Source organism: Pogona vitticeps, chromosome 4, assembly GCF_051106095.1.
Source record: "Pogona vitticeps strain Pit_001003342236 chromosome 4, PviZW2.1, whole genome shotgun sequence".
In the NCBI taxonomy this organism is placed as follows: Eukaryota; Metazoa; Chordata; class Lepidosauria; order Squamata; family Agamidae; genus Pogona; species Pogona vitticeps.
The window spans coordinates 24,610,474-24,628,172 of NC_135786.1; the positions used below are offsets into that span (position 1 = coordinate 24,610,474).

At 39.6% G+C, this 17,699-nt stretch overlaps 2 protein-coding genes across 3 annotated transcripts in view; one reads left to right on the forward strand and one right to left on the reverse strand.

Moving 5' to 3' along the window:
• The first annotated feature begins 658 nt into the window (after window positions 1-658).
• The window catches only part of LOC110071776 (oxidative stress-responsive serine-rich protein 1), a 113,513-nt gene continuing 96,472 nt past the window's right edge, over window positions 659-17,699 (forward strand). Inside the window, exon 1 of the mRNA XM_072996920.2 lies at window positions 659-683. The gene's annotated coding sequence lies outside the window, so the exon portion shown is untranslated. The remainder of the gene's footprint in view (window positions 684-17,699) is intronic.
• The window catches only part of JPH2 (junctophilin 2), an 82,620-nt gene continuing 68,081 nt past the window's right edge, over window positions 3,161-17,699 (reverse strand). For both annotated transcript variants that reach the window (XR_013544746.1, XM_020779427.3), the window contains 3 exons: window positions 11,479-12,353; window positions 9,056-9,153; window positions 3,161-6,628 (listed from right to left, as the gene is read on the reverse strand). Coding sequence is in view for 1 of the 2 variants with exons in the window: in XM_020779427.3 (XP_020635086.3) it covers window positions 9,073-9,153; window positions 11,479-12,353 (956 nt within the window). In the remaining variant the exon portion in view is untranslated. The remainder of the gene's footprint in view (window positions 6,629-9,055; window positions 9,154-11,478; window positions 12,354-17,699) is intronic.

Below are 17,699 nucleotides of genomic sequence, written 5' to 3' on the forward strand. Positions count from 1 at the left end.
AAAACCAGCAAAATCAGGGAGCTGGACAGGGGACAGACTATATTTGTCTTCAGCGTGGAAGGGATTGTCACTCTCAAATTGGTCTTCTCAGCCACACTAGACACTGTTCCAAGTCCTCCATACAGAGCATGTTACCATAGTCTCTCGAGTGGGTGCCTAATCTAATCTAATTTTCCCTTCTGGTTCCAAGTGGGAAGTACAGTATTTAGACAAAGCAGCCTTCATCTTAGAGAGAAACTAGTACATTATGATGTAGATTAGCTTCAAAAAGAATGCCTGAATATAGTGGTGAACATTTCCATTACATTGAACAGCTCTTTAAAACAGAATAAAATTGGCAGCCACATCTGATTTATTCGGTGTTTATTCTAGATGTCTCCAAGTGTTCTCAGTTCATCTTTTTTTAAAAACTGCTTCAGCAATGTGAGCAATGGAAGATTTTGCTTATCTTTTGTAAGAGGGAGGGTGAATAGGGAGATAGCTATTGTGTAAAACCTCTCCCACCTGTTCACAACGTCCAGATTTAGATGGAGGTGTTGCACACTTGGCAGTAAAAAAGTAAGTGATTCTAAACTGCACATTATTCTAGCAGAAGTGGATTTCTCTGTTACTCCCTTCCCAGGGCAGCCTCTTCAAGCCCTTGAAAATGCTGCATGAGAGGTAAAGAGAACCTGCTGAATGAGGTAAGCTGTGTTTGCAGTGGGGAAGAATCTCTAAAAACTGGGCAGTGATATGTAGATTGGAGTTCTCAGGCTCTGTCTCCAAGAAATTTGCTGTTTTCCTTTCTTTGTCCTGGAAAAAAATAAGCCACGCCTACTCTACTAAAAGTGCACACTTATTCTTGTGAAAGGCAAGACCAGATGCTTTATACATTCAGATTTGTATTCTGACATACTACTGAACTGATTTCTAGTAATAGTTAAATGTAAGGGTTGGGTGTTTTGCTTTTCTTTTTTTACATTATTATCACCAGCTTCAAGTATTGCTTTTCTTTCAAAAGATAACTAATATATAAGCTCCACAACACATCCCTGTTTATATCACTGTAAGAACCCTGGACAAGGTTAGAACACTTCTCCCAGCAGAAGGGAGATCTTAGACCGAAATATTTATATGAAACATAACATCCAGTTGAGCCCATAAGTAGAGAGAGAGGTAGGAATGGCCTGTGGACCACAGAAAGGTATCTCACCCTCAGATTTGTGGGAGGAGCTGCAGTGCCCCAGTCACACACCACCAGTGGAGGGAAAGGTAGGCTGTTATTTGTGCCAAAGAACTTGTGATATTTCATTTGAAAGAGAGCCGCCTCAAATCCCCCTCAGGAAAACCAGTGAGGAAAATACTCTCTTAATATAGGGTAAAAGGTGCTTGTATCTTCTGCAGTCAAACCTGTCCCTTTTCCTAATTTGCATGCTTGAAAATTCTGAACTTTATAATCATGATACTAGGCCATAGTATAGATTTCATACAAATCCACCATCTCACTTGTTTGCTATAATTATCAATTTTGTAAAAGTCTGATGCATTCAGACTCTTGGAACACAATTAAATCAAAATTAATCATTTTTAAACTGTATTGGTTTCTGTGTTAGATGTTTAAGGCCATATTTAAGCTGTTCAATTGAATTTGTTTGATATGGAACTTAAAGCATCTTAAGTCTGACCAGACTGTGTCTTGAGTGCTTTGCAACTTGGATCTTTCACCTTGTGAAGTGTCACTCTCTGTCTGTTAAGATGTGGAATTCTCTGTGTATAGAGTCTTAAAGTAATTAAGGGAGGTGTAGAAAAAAGCAGCCCTGAAAATGTACATTGTATTTTTAAAATGAAGTTTGTACACTAGTTTACTTGCAAGCAATTGTACAGTAATATTGCCTTGCTAAGGAATTTCTTTCATGGCTGACAATGAGGTCATGGGAGATAATTGAAAATGCATGGAAATAATTGGTAAAATGTTGCAACGTCTAGTATAACCAGAGTTGGTGTTTGCTTTCTTACTTTATAATACAGTAACTTGCTGTCTATATTACGTTAATAGCAGTACTTTGCTCTTTCTGTGAGTTGTTATCCTTAAAATTACAGGCAGTGCAGACTGTTGGGTTCTAACCCTGTCAGACAAAAGAATACTGTAATGTTTATCATCGTAGTGGCAGTTTGCCAGATTTTGAGTTGCAGGTGTCACACTGTACAGGAATTGCAAAAGCAATGGAGATTCCTATTTAAAAATGTATGCTGATGCATCTGATTTCCATAACTTGCAGGCCCTGGAAAAGAGAATGTTTACAGTTTGGAGAGAAACTGTAAACATCTAGGAGAAATATAATTATAGGGAGGCAGGAGACATACACATTATCATCATTGCAACACAATGCCATGCCACACACACTAGATACCAACAACACTGATACCAGAGATCATGCAACAACAATAAAGGCAGCAGATAAGCACAACATGGATTTTCCATCCCAGATTTAAACTGGCTTGGCTTAGTGAGCAAATAAAATACTTTTCATGTGCGCTATTTATAATATGCTTAAAGGCTAAGAATGTCATTTTCCCTCATATAGTTATGAAAAAATTAAAAGTAAATTTTTTATATTTAATATATGTATTTTCTACTTTTTGATTGTGTCTTCTTAGGCTATAAACTCTTGTATTTTTGAGATGTAATGAAAACATTTTTTTTTAATTTACATTATATCGTGCCTTTTACGCTACAGGTTTTGGATTGAGATCTGACTTAAGTATCTACCTGCAACATAAATTTAATGTTCATATATTTTCAAGCATTTGTGCCTACAGTTTTTACATAGTATGTTTTGGATGTTTTTCAACAACTCTGAAGTGCTTTTGTGTGCATGGAATATAGAAGCAATGTAGATAATCAAAACCTTGTTGAATTCAACAAGCTGTTTTGCCTGAAATTATTGCAACAATGAAAAGACATATATTAATGCCCAGATGAATGTTCATATGATTGGAAATGGTTGTTTGGTTTCATTCTTGACTTAACCTCTTTTTGGACAAATCCCAGCTGTTACGAGCACAGGCTTCTGATTTTTCCCTAGAGGTCTGTAATGTTCTATCTATAGGGCTCTTTGGATGATGTTCAGGAAACAAACTCTCTGACCTGACACCACTTTAGCTAAAAATTCACAATTAATAACATGAGCAAAATAACCTTTTATTATTGCACATAATCCAGCAGAATAACTGATGGAAAACTTCTGGCAATACTACATGAATTGTCATAATACTTTTTATTAAATTTAAAAGTTGTGATTAAGATATATTGCTTGTGATGATATATTTGTAGTTTTGTAAGACCTGAAAAAAATTAACAACAAAATCCTATTTTTAAGGCATGCAAACCTGAGGTAAACCTGTTCCTGCTCACCTTAGGAAACAAAACCCTACAAGGCTTATGGCACATTTGTCTGACCCAGTGGCTTATTGGGGATACAGGTTCTACCAAAGGAATGGAAAAGCTTACATAAGCAGAATCTTCCTGTGTGCACCCGAATGTACACAGGGCTCTGGATGCGAGTCGGTATAGAAAAGTTACTTTTTTGAACTAAGTTTTAGAAGAGGTAGCCATGTTAGTCTGGGCTGGCATATCAGGCAAAAACTAAATAAAAAAATTAAAAAATAAAGAAGACAAAAATGTTGTGGCCCCTTAAAGACTAACTGCTATATTTTACTGTGAGCTTCCTCTTATGTCTGAGGAAGTGGAGTTGTCTGTGAAAGCTCACTTTAAAATATAGCAGTTAATCTTTATGATGCCACAATGTCTTCTTTATCTTTTTAGTTTTCTTTTGTTTTTGCCCAATATTTTTGAACTTAAACTCTGGCCATGTTAGTTGAGAGGTTCTGGGAATTGCCAAAATCATGCTAACTCAGGGAATATGGGAGCTGTAGTCCAAAAAAGTAAACTACAAATTTGTAAGTTTGGAGTGCACTTTTGCTGTCATGTTCAAATCCAGCTTTGGAACAATGAGGTATAGACAATTACTTTTAAGAAACAATAAAGACTGAAGTTCTCAGAATTCTAGAAAGTGATGACAGCAAATAAAAAAGTGTTTTGGAGCCACATAAGCAGAATCTATGCTAAGCAACAGGACCACATATTGCCTGAAATCCTGTTGCTTAGCATAGTATAAGTCACATTAGAATAGTTCCATTGAATCAATATAACTTACAGAGGAATTGACTCACCAAATCCCCAAAGAGCCTATTCTAGTGCAATTTATTACACTAAGCAACAGGATTTGAGCCACTACATGTCTACCAGATTATTTCTTGGAAGTAGACTTCTGGGTACCTACATGTAAACACAGCAGTTACTACATAACATAATGAGAAAATGTGTTCACAAGCCCTAAGGATATTGCCCTCATTTTTAAGAAAGAGATACGAATATAAATATGTATACATACAATACATCTAAAGAACTGTCAAAACAGTTCTGCACACAAAATGAAGTTCTGGATTTATCCAGACTGTGGCAACTGCATACAAAATGGAAGCTGCTTTTGAAGGTGACATGTTTCATAAAGAGTTTGTAACTTGGGCAGCATTATCAGCCATTTAAAGGAAAAATATTTCCTTAAAATGCATTGGATGCATATAAGCCTTCGAGCAAAGCTAACATCGCCTGTTCGATCCCACTCTATATTTATATAGGCCAGTGGTTCCTGACTTTGGGTCCCCAGGTGGACTACAATTCCCAGAAATCCTGGCCATTACAGCTAGTGGTGAAGGCTTCTGAGAGTTTTAGTCCGAGAACACCTAGGGACCCAAGGCTAGGAACCACTGATATGAAGCAAATCTACCTGTTTTCTTGTTATATTTTAAAGAAGTACCACAATGTTTATGAAGGAGGACTGGGAGTGAGCAGGAGCAATCCCATCATTTTCCAAAAGGAGAAATTGTTGTGTTTCATAATAAATAAAGGCCATTTGGGTGTCTCAAAGGGAAAAAAATAACATACATAGTTAATAAAATAACTGGCATACTGAACTGTACATCTGGCAGCTGGAAAGCCAGGGAAGCCATCTTATTTCAGAGGCAAATGATAGTCTATCTATTACAACACACTTAGAAAAGAGCATTATAATTTGATTATGGTATGAAACCAGAGGGAAAAGGCACAAAATAGCAACACTCCTGTTTTCTAAATTCATTTTCAGCAATTCATGACTTGTAAGTACAGTAATCTGATCCTAAAGCACTATCCTTACTTTATGCCAGTAGCATTGTATTCAGAAGTCTCTCACATTAAGTATACATGTATAAGTAGGATCTGTTTTTTAAACCTACCAATTTCCAGTCTCTTTCTCTCTGTTCTTTTTTTGTAATCAGCTGCTGCCATACTAAGGAGTATAAGTACACATAAAAATTCACAGTTTTAAATAAGGCACTTTTAAAAAGCTTTTCAAATGGATTCAAAAGTCCATGACTTTTTTTAAAAGCAGTGAGGTGTGGGATCTGCAAAAACATTTAAGGCTGATGCATAGACTACATTTGTAAAATTCTGCCAATGGTAAGTCACATTCACACCTAAATAGCCAAAGAAAAGCATAATGGATCTCACTACTGGTCTAAATGTTGGGGCACAAGCAATTTTGAGCAATAAAAGTATGCCAACGCACCAATCAATTGTTAAAGAAGCAAGGATTTCATTAACTAGTATATGCAACAGATCGCATTCAGAAAATAAGCCCCTAATTTGCAGGTTTCCTAAACTCTTAAAAAAGTTAATTCTAATTATGATAACAATATCATAAGGGATCAACTCTGGTGACAGATTACAATTAGATGACTTTTAAGCACCTTTATCCTGAACTCCATGCCAGAAGACGACATGTTTTCTTTCTTTCTTTCTTTCTTTCTTTCTTTCTTTCTTTCTTTCTTTCTTTCTTTCTTTCTTTCTTTCTTTCTTTCTTTCTTTCTTTCTTTCTTTCTTTCTTTCTTTTTCTTTCTTTCTTTCTTTCTTTCTTTCTTTCTTTCTTTCTTTCTTAAAAAAAAACTTATTCCCTAAAATGGGATCTGTTATTTGAAGACATGATCTTTCCCCTGCTTTAAGGTCTGGACTTTTATTAGAATGATTTAGGATAATATTGTAGTAGGGGAAGCAGCGTAATCTGCTCCTAACATAGGATTAATAAGAATCTTGGTTGGAGTGGGGACATTGTCCAGAGCTATAACTATTATTCCCAGCTGCTGCATGATTCAGCATTGCGGTGTTCTTTGGGAGAACTGTTAACAATGAGTCTTTTACTGAAACCTGGAATTTTCATAGAAGAGACTGTTTCCGTTTCTCCAGCCATAGATGGATTCTTCTTTTCTTCAAACAGCAACATAGTGGTTCACAAAGAGTATGAAATGTTAAGGCAATTCTGGTTAACAACACAAGGAAAAAATGAGGAAGGGAGGTCACAAAATTCAAGGCTTCTTCATCCAGCCGGGCAGAATAGATCACCCATGGTTGGGAGATAAATGGTTCATGAGAAGCACTCAATTGATGCTTATGACCCCAATGCAGCCATAGGGTTCTTCTAAGTGCCTTCCCTTTTATATAGTTTGAACAGATACACTATGTACCTGTTTAACACTTGTTGTCTACATCAGTCTGTAAGGGTAAAAGTCAAAAAGAGAAATTAGAGAAACACAATGATAATAGAAATGGTAATACAGTAATAGATGGACATGAACCGCTAGTTCGATGGTTCATGCCAGTTCAGACAATGGCCAAACAGGTGTTCCGTGGTTTGGTGCCCCACCCCCTCTGAAGGGTGTCCGCTCAGAGGCAGAGTGTGGAGAGGGCGAGGCAGAGAAATGGAGGCATTGCTTCCAAGTGGGCACCTGCCAGTGGGGGCAGAGTGCCAAACTATGCTTGGCTGTTTGACTGTCATCTGAACTGTTTGGCTGTCATCTGAATTGGCATGAACCGCTTTATACAATAACTCTTTATACAATAATTCTCTATACAATAACTTTAAATATGTCATAATTCTTTATACAATAATTTTTATACAATAACTTTAAATATGTTACTCTTTAAAAGCTTTTTATTGGTGTAAGGATCGATAAATTAGTCGATTTCTGATCCACCTCAGTTTTGTATAAATTCAAACTCCTTTTCGTTTTGACAAAAAGTTCAATCCTTTTTTCATCTGTCCGTAATTTTTTAAAACATGAAAATTCAGATGTATTTTCATATACCACTTCTTCAACATATGCTTTCAAAAATATGCATGTTATGTGTGTACCTTTTACAAATACTGTACATATATTTTGTATAGTTTTTACTGGTATGCATATTCTTGAAGGCAACATTTCCTAATCTACATATACATATATACCGTATTTGCCGGCGCATAAGACGACTTTTTTGGCCCAGAAAACATGCCTCTAAGTGTCTTATACGCCGGCTGCACTTCAATTGGGCCAGGAAGGAACCACCGCCGCTGTTGAGTGAGTGACATGGGGCCGCACCGGCCAGGAAGGCAGGCGGGCAGGCAGGCAGGCAGGCAGGCAGGCGGTCGGTCCGGACGGAGGGAAGGAAGCAGAGCCGGCCAGAGCCTGCCTCCAGGCTGCCCGCCGCTCTGCGCCACTGAGCCAGCTGCCCACTCACCCGCTGCAGCCACTTCTCCTCCTGCTCCTTCTCCTCCTCCTCCTCTGCTGCTGCTGGCTGCTTCCTCTCCTCCTTGCCCTCCTCGTCACCGGCCATGAACTTCCAGGGCGGGCCCGGGCAGAGCTCCGGGCAGCCGCCGCCAGTGCTGCAGCAGAGTCGTCCACTCTATATTTTGAGTGGAAATGTTGGGGGGGGGTCGTCTTATACGCCCAGTCGTCTTGTACGCCGGCAAATACGGTATATTTAGGAAATGGTCAATGTTGGTAGTACAAGGGACACAGAGGTATCAAGTGACTCTTAAGAGTCTCTGCATCTGAACATTATACTTTAACTGGATTGAATCCTCTCTCCTATTATCATTTTTGAAGTTTGTTAATTATTTATTCTGCTTTTACTCCAAGATCTCAGAGTTGGATCAGCCATATAGTACTGTAGTATTTTGTCCATCTGTCTGTGACCATGTATATGAGAGTCATGCAAAATTTATAATAGATTCAGAGAATTTTGTTTATAACCTGTATACCCAGGGATGGGCAACACAGAGTCTGAAGGTGGCATGCAGGCTCAATCTGCCAATTTTTGTTCCCCTTTCAGCCTGAAATTGCTGTGGTGCTGCTGAATTTTGATAGTGAACTGAGTGACATTCATCTTTAAATAAAAAGGTATATGGGAAGATGCACCTTGATGTCAAGCAGAGCCATCTTCTGGAAGCCTCCTGGAAGGGTATCATATTTATTTCATTTTAATTTATAGTATTTCATAGATTTTTACACCTCCCCATTAGGGCAAGGTACTATTCTGGGTGGTTCACAAACAGTGAAATCAAACAAAAATAACAATAATTCAAACAATTAAAATAATAATAAATTTAAAAATAACATCAGCTAAAACATCACAGAACCATAACAGGGCAGGCAGGGCAAGTGGCAAATTTGTGTGAGGTCGCCATCAAAAGCCTCTATGAAAAGCCATGTTTTAAACAATCTCTTAAAGGTAAGAGATCAAAGTGCAGCTTGATCTGGAGTCGGTTCCAAAACTCTAGTGCCAGAACCAAGCTTAAGAACAACATGCATGTTCTTCATGGGCTATATTTAAAGATAATTGAAATTTAGCTGTGTGGCAGCAACTTCCTTAGTGGCAAAGGCAGGGTGCAATATCCTGAGGAATTTGAGGGGTAGGGGAAATAGTTTAGCTTGATCTCAAGCTCTGATATACATACCTTTTGGGGGAGCAAACCCCACTGAATTCAAAGGAATTTTGTTTTCGAATATTCATTAGGCTCATGCGCCAAATAATCATTGTTGTGCACTAATAGGTACACAGACAGCAAAGGTGTCCACTCATAAAAAGTTCAAAAGAGCAGTTTTCATTTCCCAAAATGTCAGAACAATGGGACATTTCGCACCAGTCCATCATCCTTACCTTGTCTTAGCATCTCATCATGTCAGAAAATGCACAAATAAGATGGACAAGCCAACATTCAATAAGATGACCATGCAGATGATGACAGTGTTAGGTCCCTAAGAGGGGAAAAAACAAGAGTATAATATTACCTACTGTGATTTAAAACCAGGACAAGGGCCAGTATCCTATTGCCTAAATGAGGAGGAAATTACTTAAGTGTCCCCTCCCATGCCCATTCTCACATGGCTAATATAGATCCACCTCCTGAACAAGCCTGTTGTTGATCACAGAAAATACTTCATAGCTACTAGCAAGCAATTCAGATAAAGGGCATGTATGCCTGCCACAACAAGTGAAAATGAGGTAGCATGATGGTACTGACTGCTCCTATAACAACAGAAGCTTCAGCTAAACAAACCATATACCCATTTGTTTACTATGACATGCAAACCTGGCACTCTTAACTTTTCCATCTGGACAACCAGAATCATAAAGCAAGAGCCAGCCATGAATTCTTGGTTGTAAAGAAGAAGACCTGCCAGAAGGCTAGAGGTGGACATGATAAACCAACCATAGATGGAATATTGTTTCTAAACAAAACTCTGACACATCATGGTCACTGGATATCCATTCTAATTTGGAGAAGTTTTAGGATGAGAGAGGAGAGGTAAAGAAAACCTACAAAACTATTTTTTCATACTTCTTAGGATTTCTTTTTCCCTAATCATTGCTTAAAAGGGACGTGGTGGCACTGCGGGTTGAACCGCAGAAGCCTCGGTGCTGTAGGGTCAGAAGACCAGCAGTCGTAAGATCAAATCCATGCGATGGAGTGAGCTCCCGTCGCTTGTCCCAGCTCCTGCCAACCTAGCAGTTCGAAAGCATGTAAATGCAAATAGATAAATAGGTACCACCATGGCGGGAAGGTGACTGCATTCCGTGTCTAGTCACGCTGGCCACATGACCACAGAAACTGTCTTCAGACAAATGCTGGTTCTACAGCTTGGAGACAGGGATGAGCACCGCCCCCTAGAATCTGACACGACTGGACTAAATGTCAAGGGGAGCCTTTACCTTTTTCTTTAATCATTGCTTATCTGTATTTGACCTGAGGAGAAATGCTAACATCTAGTGCTAAATACTGAGTTCGACCCTGTCAAGTGGTGGAAACATAGAATTTACAGTGGTGTCTCGCTTAACGATTACCTCGTTAAATGACAAAACCACTTGACGATGAGGTTTTTGTGATCGCTTTTGCAATAGCAAAACGATGTTCTAATAGGAAAAATTTGCTTCATGATGATCGGTTCCCTGCTTTGGGAAACATTTTTTCGCTAGACAACTATTTTCAAACAGCTGATCGGCGGCTCTAAAATGGCCGCCCGCTATGCAAAATGGCTCCCCACTGTGCTTTAGGACGGATTCCTTGCTATACAGGCACCGGAAAATGGCCACCCTATGGAGGATCTTCGCTTTACGATGAGGTATTTAGCCCATTGGAATGCACTGAAGGGTTTTCAATGCGTTTCAATGGGTTTTTAAAATTCGCTTGATGACGATTTCGCTTAACAGCGATTTCGCTGGAACGGATTAACGTCGTCAAGCGAGGCACCACTGTATATTCAAACTGAAACAATGAAGCTCTGAAAAACATACTTTCACATCACAACAAAGTGTCAGGCCAGGCCCCTCCTCCCAAGATGAGGTATCCAAATGTGCAGTATCTTTAGTTAGTGCACATGAAAACTGTCCTAAATTCTACTGCTAATCCCAATTAGACCAGACCTTTGGCATCAAGGCCAAAACAACACACTGGGGAGAGGTTGGGTGGAATTCACTATCCCTGCACATGATGCGAGCCCAACTGCAGTTTTAAAAAAGCACTTTTTAAAAACTGCACTATGGCTTCAGTTGCCAGTCTTTCACTGCTGGGAGTCTTCCTAGCTTCTGACAGCAACGGGGTCAGAGCAGCAAAGTCCTTGCCCACTGAACATATAATGAAAATTGAGTCACTGGAGCTATCCCTCAGTCAAGAAAAACATCATAGGCCAGCTGGTGCCAGCTGGTGACACTGGCCAGCTGGCAAGATTGTTCTTGCTCAGGGGGAGGAGAGGCAGATCCAGCAGTTCTGGGTTCTGCTGCATGTCAAGTGGGCAAGGACTCTCACATGCTCCCCTGGGTTGTCAGTATCCAGGAAACCTCCAAGCACTGGCTAGCAGGCTGGAACTACACATTCTGCTTCCATGTGAAAAATCACATTAAAGCAGGATGTGTGTTGCTCGTTTGCAGATAACTGATTCAGAGGCTCTCTACGGTGCTTGGAACTAGGAATTATGTTCAAGCCAACAGTAATGAGTAAAATAAATGGAAAATGTTGCAAGTCCTATGTTCCTGGCCTACTAAAAAACACCTCCCCTTCTTCTGTGGTGATCATGCAGCATCACCTCTTCAGGTTCTTCCACTTCTTTTGCTGCTGCTTCTTCAGGAGGAGCTTTTTTCAACGCAGTCTTGGGCTCTGTTTTGGCCACCACCTTTGTTTCAATCTTCCGCTCCACCTTTTCTTCAGCTGCCATTTCTCCTTTCTCTTCTACTTTGGGCTCCAGCTGAGGGTGTTGCTTAGGCTCCTGTTTAGGTTCTGCTTTGAGCATTTTTTTCTCTTCATGCACTGGCTCATGATGATGAGAGACAGGTGTCCCTCCCCTCTTTTCCGGCTCCACTTTGTGTTCAATAGCCTTCACATCAGCTTTTGGCTCTGGAGAAACCAGCTTAGCAGGCAATTTGGATTCGGGGAATGATTCTTCCTCATAGTCCATTGGGGGAGTAATTGGAGAGGTCCTCACAGCATAACTGTGATAACCTTGAAACAACGCAACATCACCTTCTTGTTCTATCCTTTGAAGGGGTTTGATCTCCATCTGGTCAGCAGCAGCCCTCACTTGAATATGTCGGCTGGGGCTCTGGGAAGTGGGCCTGCTACTTGTTGACTTCTCTGCTGGTGCCGCAAGAACCTTAGAAGGTGTGTTTGGCCTACTTCCTGTGGTACTCCCATCCTTGCTGTGATCTCCATTCCAATTTCCAGGGCTAAGAAAGCCATCTTTCTGAGGGCTCTGCTTAGCACGCTTGGCCTCTGATGGTGTTCCAGATGGTGAAGGAGTTCGAACTGGACTTTCCTTAGGTTTGGTAGAATCATCTTCATCAACCACAGGACTTTCTGGAGTTGTTGGTGGAGGTGGCTGTTCCACAGGTAGAGCCCCTTCTTCCATATTTTCTTCATTCTCCATAAGTTCCTGGAGCAGCCTCCTTTTCAAGTATTCAGGGCCTAGTAAGGAAAGAGAGCAAGGTCTGACTTATTGATAATATAAACAGTCATAGGGATGGTATAAAGAGCCTTGTGGTACTGTGGTTAAACTGTAGTAGTGCAAACAAAATTCTGATCATTCATGACCTGTGTTCAATCCCAGGTTCATTCGGCCTTCCATCCTTCTGAGGTTGGTAAACTGAGTACCTAGTTTGAAGGGGGTGGGGGTAAGGGGCGGCCTGCATAATAAAATTGTAAATCATGCAGAGAGTGCTTTGAGCACTATGGGGCAGTATGTAAACAGCACACTTTGCTTTTTTTAATTTTTAGATTATCTGGACCACAGACATTGCAATTCTCCATTCTGGGAGATCCACCTACCTTGCACACATCTGGCAAACACTTCCATGTGATAGATCTGGGAGAAAGAAGGCATTGAGGCCTAACTATTCCAAGCTCTGTCCAAGTGGAAGTATATAAAATATACTTAAAATTAAAAAAACACAAATTAAAACATCAAGATAATTAAACTATTATTGATTTCCATGAAGATATGCACATCTAGCAAGACTTATTATAATATAAATGTAAATACAATGTATTACACCAGAGTCAGGTAGACTGTGACCACGTGGCCCATGTGCCTCTTAGTCACTGTCCAGATGATAATTATGGGGAACTTCAAGGTCCTTGCTCTCTTTTTTTATAGCTCTTTATTTTCAGCTAGACTTGGATTGGACAGTTCTTCAGCTTATCATTCTATTCTTATCATTATGAAAGGCAAGGCAAGCAGAAAAATCACTCGCTTCAATGCGTTCTGAGAAATTGATGTATCTTTTCATCTTACTAACTATTACATACTGCAAAGATGTGTAACCTACATTTAGCAATGGTGTGATAGATGGCACATAAGACTGGCCATCCATCACAAAGAAGTGTTGAAAGACTTTCATGCAACAAGGGGAAATGAACTAAAACTAACAGTCCATGAATGGTTACTTAAGAGGAACCTAGAGAAGTTTAAGACAGCTAAAGATACTCTATGACAAAAGTAAATACAATAAAATTGTAGCACCTTAGAGACTAACAGATACGGTATATTTCAGTGTCAGCATTAATGGAGAAATTAAACTGTAATCCACAAAAGCTCACACTAAAAAAAGCTCACATTAAAATCACACTGAATAGTTCACACTAAGAAAAGATGAACAAGCGGATGCTAGATCAGATAGCCTGAACAATCTCTAGAAGCAAAAATGTTAAAACTGAGGCTGCTCTACTTTGAGAGGTCTCCAAGATATCCTTTCCTCAACTGCTCTGCTCAGTTCTTGTAAACTCAAGCTTGTGACTTTCTTTAAAGAGTCAGCCCATCTCATATTTGCTGTTCCTCTTTCACTACTGCCTTCAACATTTCCAAGAATTACTGTGCCCCAAGAGACAGCTTGATTTGATCTACTTGTTCATCTTTCTGGTAGCCCAGGGTGTCTGCAAAGCTCTCCTCCAGCACTACATTTTAGATAAATCAACATTTTTCCTGACAGCTTTCTTTATCATCCAGCTTTCATACTCGTACATGGCGATCAGAAATATAAGAATGTGGATGATCTTGGTCTTGGGCCACCTGCAGTAGCAAAACTGGGCTAGCTCTAGCATTCATTATTTTGTAATGAAAGCAATGGTTCAAAGTTTAGCTGCAACAAGTACGCAAAGGAAGGTGTGGATCAAGTAACTCAAAAGTTTTTTTTTAAAGGGTGAGCCAGATACCAAGTCAGCCCACCTGCCTCCTCTGTAATTGGTGCCTAGGGAACCAAACTACCTCCTTTGCCTACTGCTGGACCTGATTTGCACACAAAATTCTAGATGGGAGGACTTCCCTGGGCTCCAGAACTCCAATTACACAGGCTTAACATCTGGACAGGTTTTTGCATGCAGATGTTCACATCAGTAGGCTTCCATCCCAACAGATGCAGAGATGGGAGATATGTCTTGTCAAGGGGCAGGGCTACAGGTACAGGCCCTCAGCTGCTCTTCACATTTTACTAGGCTAACACAAGACATTTTACTGCCTGAGGCAGAACAAGAAAGGGCACACAGAAACCTGTATCTCAAATCAACATGCATAGTACTCAAAGCTAACCAATTATTTTGACACATAAGACATAAAATACTACAAGTTCTTCTCCCCATTCCAAGCAGTTTAACCCAAACCCTTGTCCCTTCATGAAACCCTGAATTGACATGGTTGCATAAGCTATTCTCAAATGTAGTGCAGTTTTTTTTCCTCATGAGTAAACTGCACCTATTTGCCTGTAAGAGGGGAAAAGAGAAGTTACATTTCAGAATACGTCTGGGATGGAGAACAGTGACCTCATTTATTTCTTATGAGAATGACATTTGCATTAGCTCAGCTGTGTCTCAGAATGGAACCTAAAGAACTTGATTGGATCTATTAAGAACTGAAGAAGCCCGCCTTGGTGTTTGCTGCTTCTTATTTACAGTGTGACAGAAGTTCTGATCTCTTACAATAAAAGTGCATGGCAAATGCAATGTCCCATGTTAGAACCAGGCTTGTTCAATTAAGCGTTCCAAAAGGAAACCAAAGACTAGCATGGATACTGGAACCTGGCAGGCAAACTTTGTCTATAAATGAATCTTAGCCCATCCATGCTTAGTACATTCACTATAAAGAATTACTTGGAACAAATAGCATAGAGATAGGTCTCTGGCATAAGGAGAGCTGTCAGATGTGTGCCTTTCCCACTAATAAGGTTGCTCATCTGTAGCACTAAGATCCCATTGAGAACATTGGACCTGTTGACCTATCTCCATAAAACAAGGTGACTTCTGGATTCAAATTTCACTCTGTCCTCATTTGACTAGATTGTGTCATCGTCACCTAGCAGCATTGCCATAGGCGACATTAAATGTTGATAAACCTCAGACCGGGGGGGGGGCTACGCGGCAAGTTCCTTGTCCGTCCCTTAAATAAACCTGTTTATGAACTGAAAAACTATCTTAATTAAGTACTAGAGATTTGGAGTTTGTGAATTTGCAGGGTGTGTGTGTGTGTGTGTGTGTGTGTGTCAGTGATCCTTGAAGTTCCTTCTGACTTCTATGATTATATGAGAAGACTGGAAGCCTCTAGTCTCCATTAAGGTCAAACAAGGGAACTTTCACACATGACATTTAAATGAGTCTACTCCACAAAGGTTAAACCTATACTGGTTAAAATTTTCATTCAAGTTCTGTCACACGTTTTGGTCTACAATAAGAACAATTTGCACATAAAAGATAAAGTAGAAGTGCAAAAGCAGTTTTTAATGTTTAAAATTATTAAAAGTCTTCTGAAGTGCAGGTGAGTATAATTTTTGTACTTCATAAAGTTAAGAATATATTGAAGACTGAGTATACAACAAGGCCCTACACAAAACCCTGCAATTTAATTGCAAAAGGCACACACCTGCTACTTAAAATCTAGCAAAACATATATGTTAAACCACTGAGAGATTAAGAGTTTGAACCAAATTGATGTCATGTTTAATTCCTAGGACAGCTGTTGAGACCAGAACTGCTTTCTGCCTTTAAAGCCAATTTTGCAAGAGCATTTCAGAATTTGAATTTAAAACAAATTCAAACATTTGGAATTCAAAGAAGTAAATCTAGTCTGATTGGTTGGTTGACTGATTGATTGATTGATTGATTGATATAGAAAGAAAGAAAGAAAGAAAGAAAGAAAGAAAGAAAGAAAGAAAGAAAGAAAGAAAGAAAGAAAGAATATTTTTTCTTGTGCCTTTCTCTTCAAAAAGACCCAAGGCAGCTCCTTAAGGTAATGGACAGTAAGACCTTTTTTTATGCCCATGGTGTTGGCTGGAATTTTCTGTAATGACTCTGGCAATCTGCCTCCACTGTGTAGTCAGCAAGGATAATTTTAACCGGTGAATGAATCTGAGAAAACCAATAAGTGATTGCCTAGACACTCCTGGAACCAAAAGGCAATGTACATCAAGGGCTTTAGTAGCTGTGAATCTAGGCCATGTGACACTGCTTGTAATCCTGAAAAATTCTGCTGAAGCTAAGAGGAATATCTTCTGGCAGACAGATATATTTGGCACAGACTGTGCTGTGTGAAAAGAGGACAATGAGCGCCAACTGATTCAATAAACAGAATCAATTCGTAAAATTTATCCTCGGTTTCATCATATTAGCATACAGGTAGAATAGTGTTTGGGTAAATTTGCCACTCTGAAAGCTCCCTGATGCATTTGTAGGTGGGAACAAAAAGCTAACCTAAGGGCAAGAAGGGTTCAGGGCAGCCTTTCTTTCTGATATGTTAAGGCTTTCTGCATGTCAGGTTGTCTACATGCCAGTCAGAGTACATTCTCTTAAATGCACGTCCAACCCAATCTGCTATAATGTAAAACTGAATTCAAAGACCTCTTCTAAGAAATTCCAGCTTGACATTTTGGGGTTAAAATGAGGAGAATGTTGAAACTAGACCCTGAAAATTCCGAGTGCATGTAGCATGGTAAAAGGAACTCCATAATGGCTGAAATCCTAATGCTTAATATAGTAAGTTACAACTACAATAGGCCCAGGGGACCAACGGAACTTACAGAGTTGACCCATCAAATCCCTTCTTGTTTCAATGGGTCTACTCTAGTTGTGACTTATTATGATAAGCAACAGGATTTCAAACATTCTGGGAAAGTATATCTCTAAATACCAGTTGCTGTTGGGCAAACAATCTAAGAAGAGAACTCTTGCTTGGAACCCTTGCTTCTGGGTCTCCCAGGATCATCTGGCTAACCACTGCAGGAGACAGAAACATGTTGGTGAACTGGGTGGAGTACTGATTTGATCCAAGACAAGAAACTTTTCTCATGATCTTAAGCTCCTTAGGGTCAACCCTATCACTGGGCAACATAAGGCATACACCTCAATTTGTCATGAAAGAGGAGCAAATTGTTAGTTATTTAATTTATTGATTTTTTATAATTTCCAGGGACCAGGAGAAATTGTGGGTTATTCTCTTTCAGGTGCCAAATAACCCCTTTGGTTTTCAGTATTATGTGTACCTTGAATTGGGAATCAATTGCTGTTTTACGTCAGGCAGCAAAATATGTTGGGGCAGGCCTGAAATTTTAGGTAATGTGTCAAGTACAAATCTCTCTCTCTCTCTCTCTGTGTGTGTGTGTGTGTGTGTGTGTGTGTGTGTGTGTGTGTATGAATAGTTGACTGATTAACATATATACACGATGAATGGGGAGTAATATGAATACAATATCACCATGATAAAACGAATAACAGATTACTTTTTCAAAACAACATTCCAGATCAAAACTTCGATTGTACAATGCACACAACATC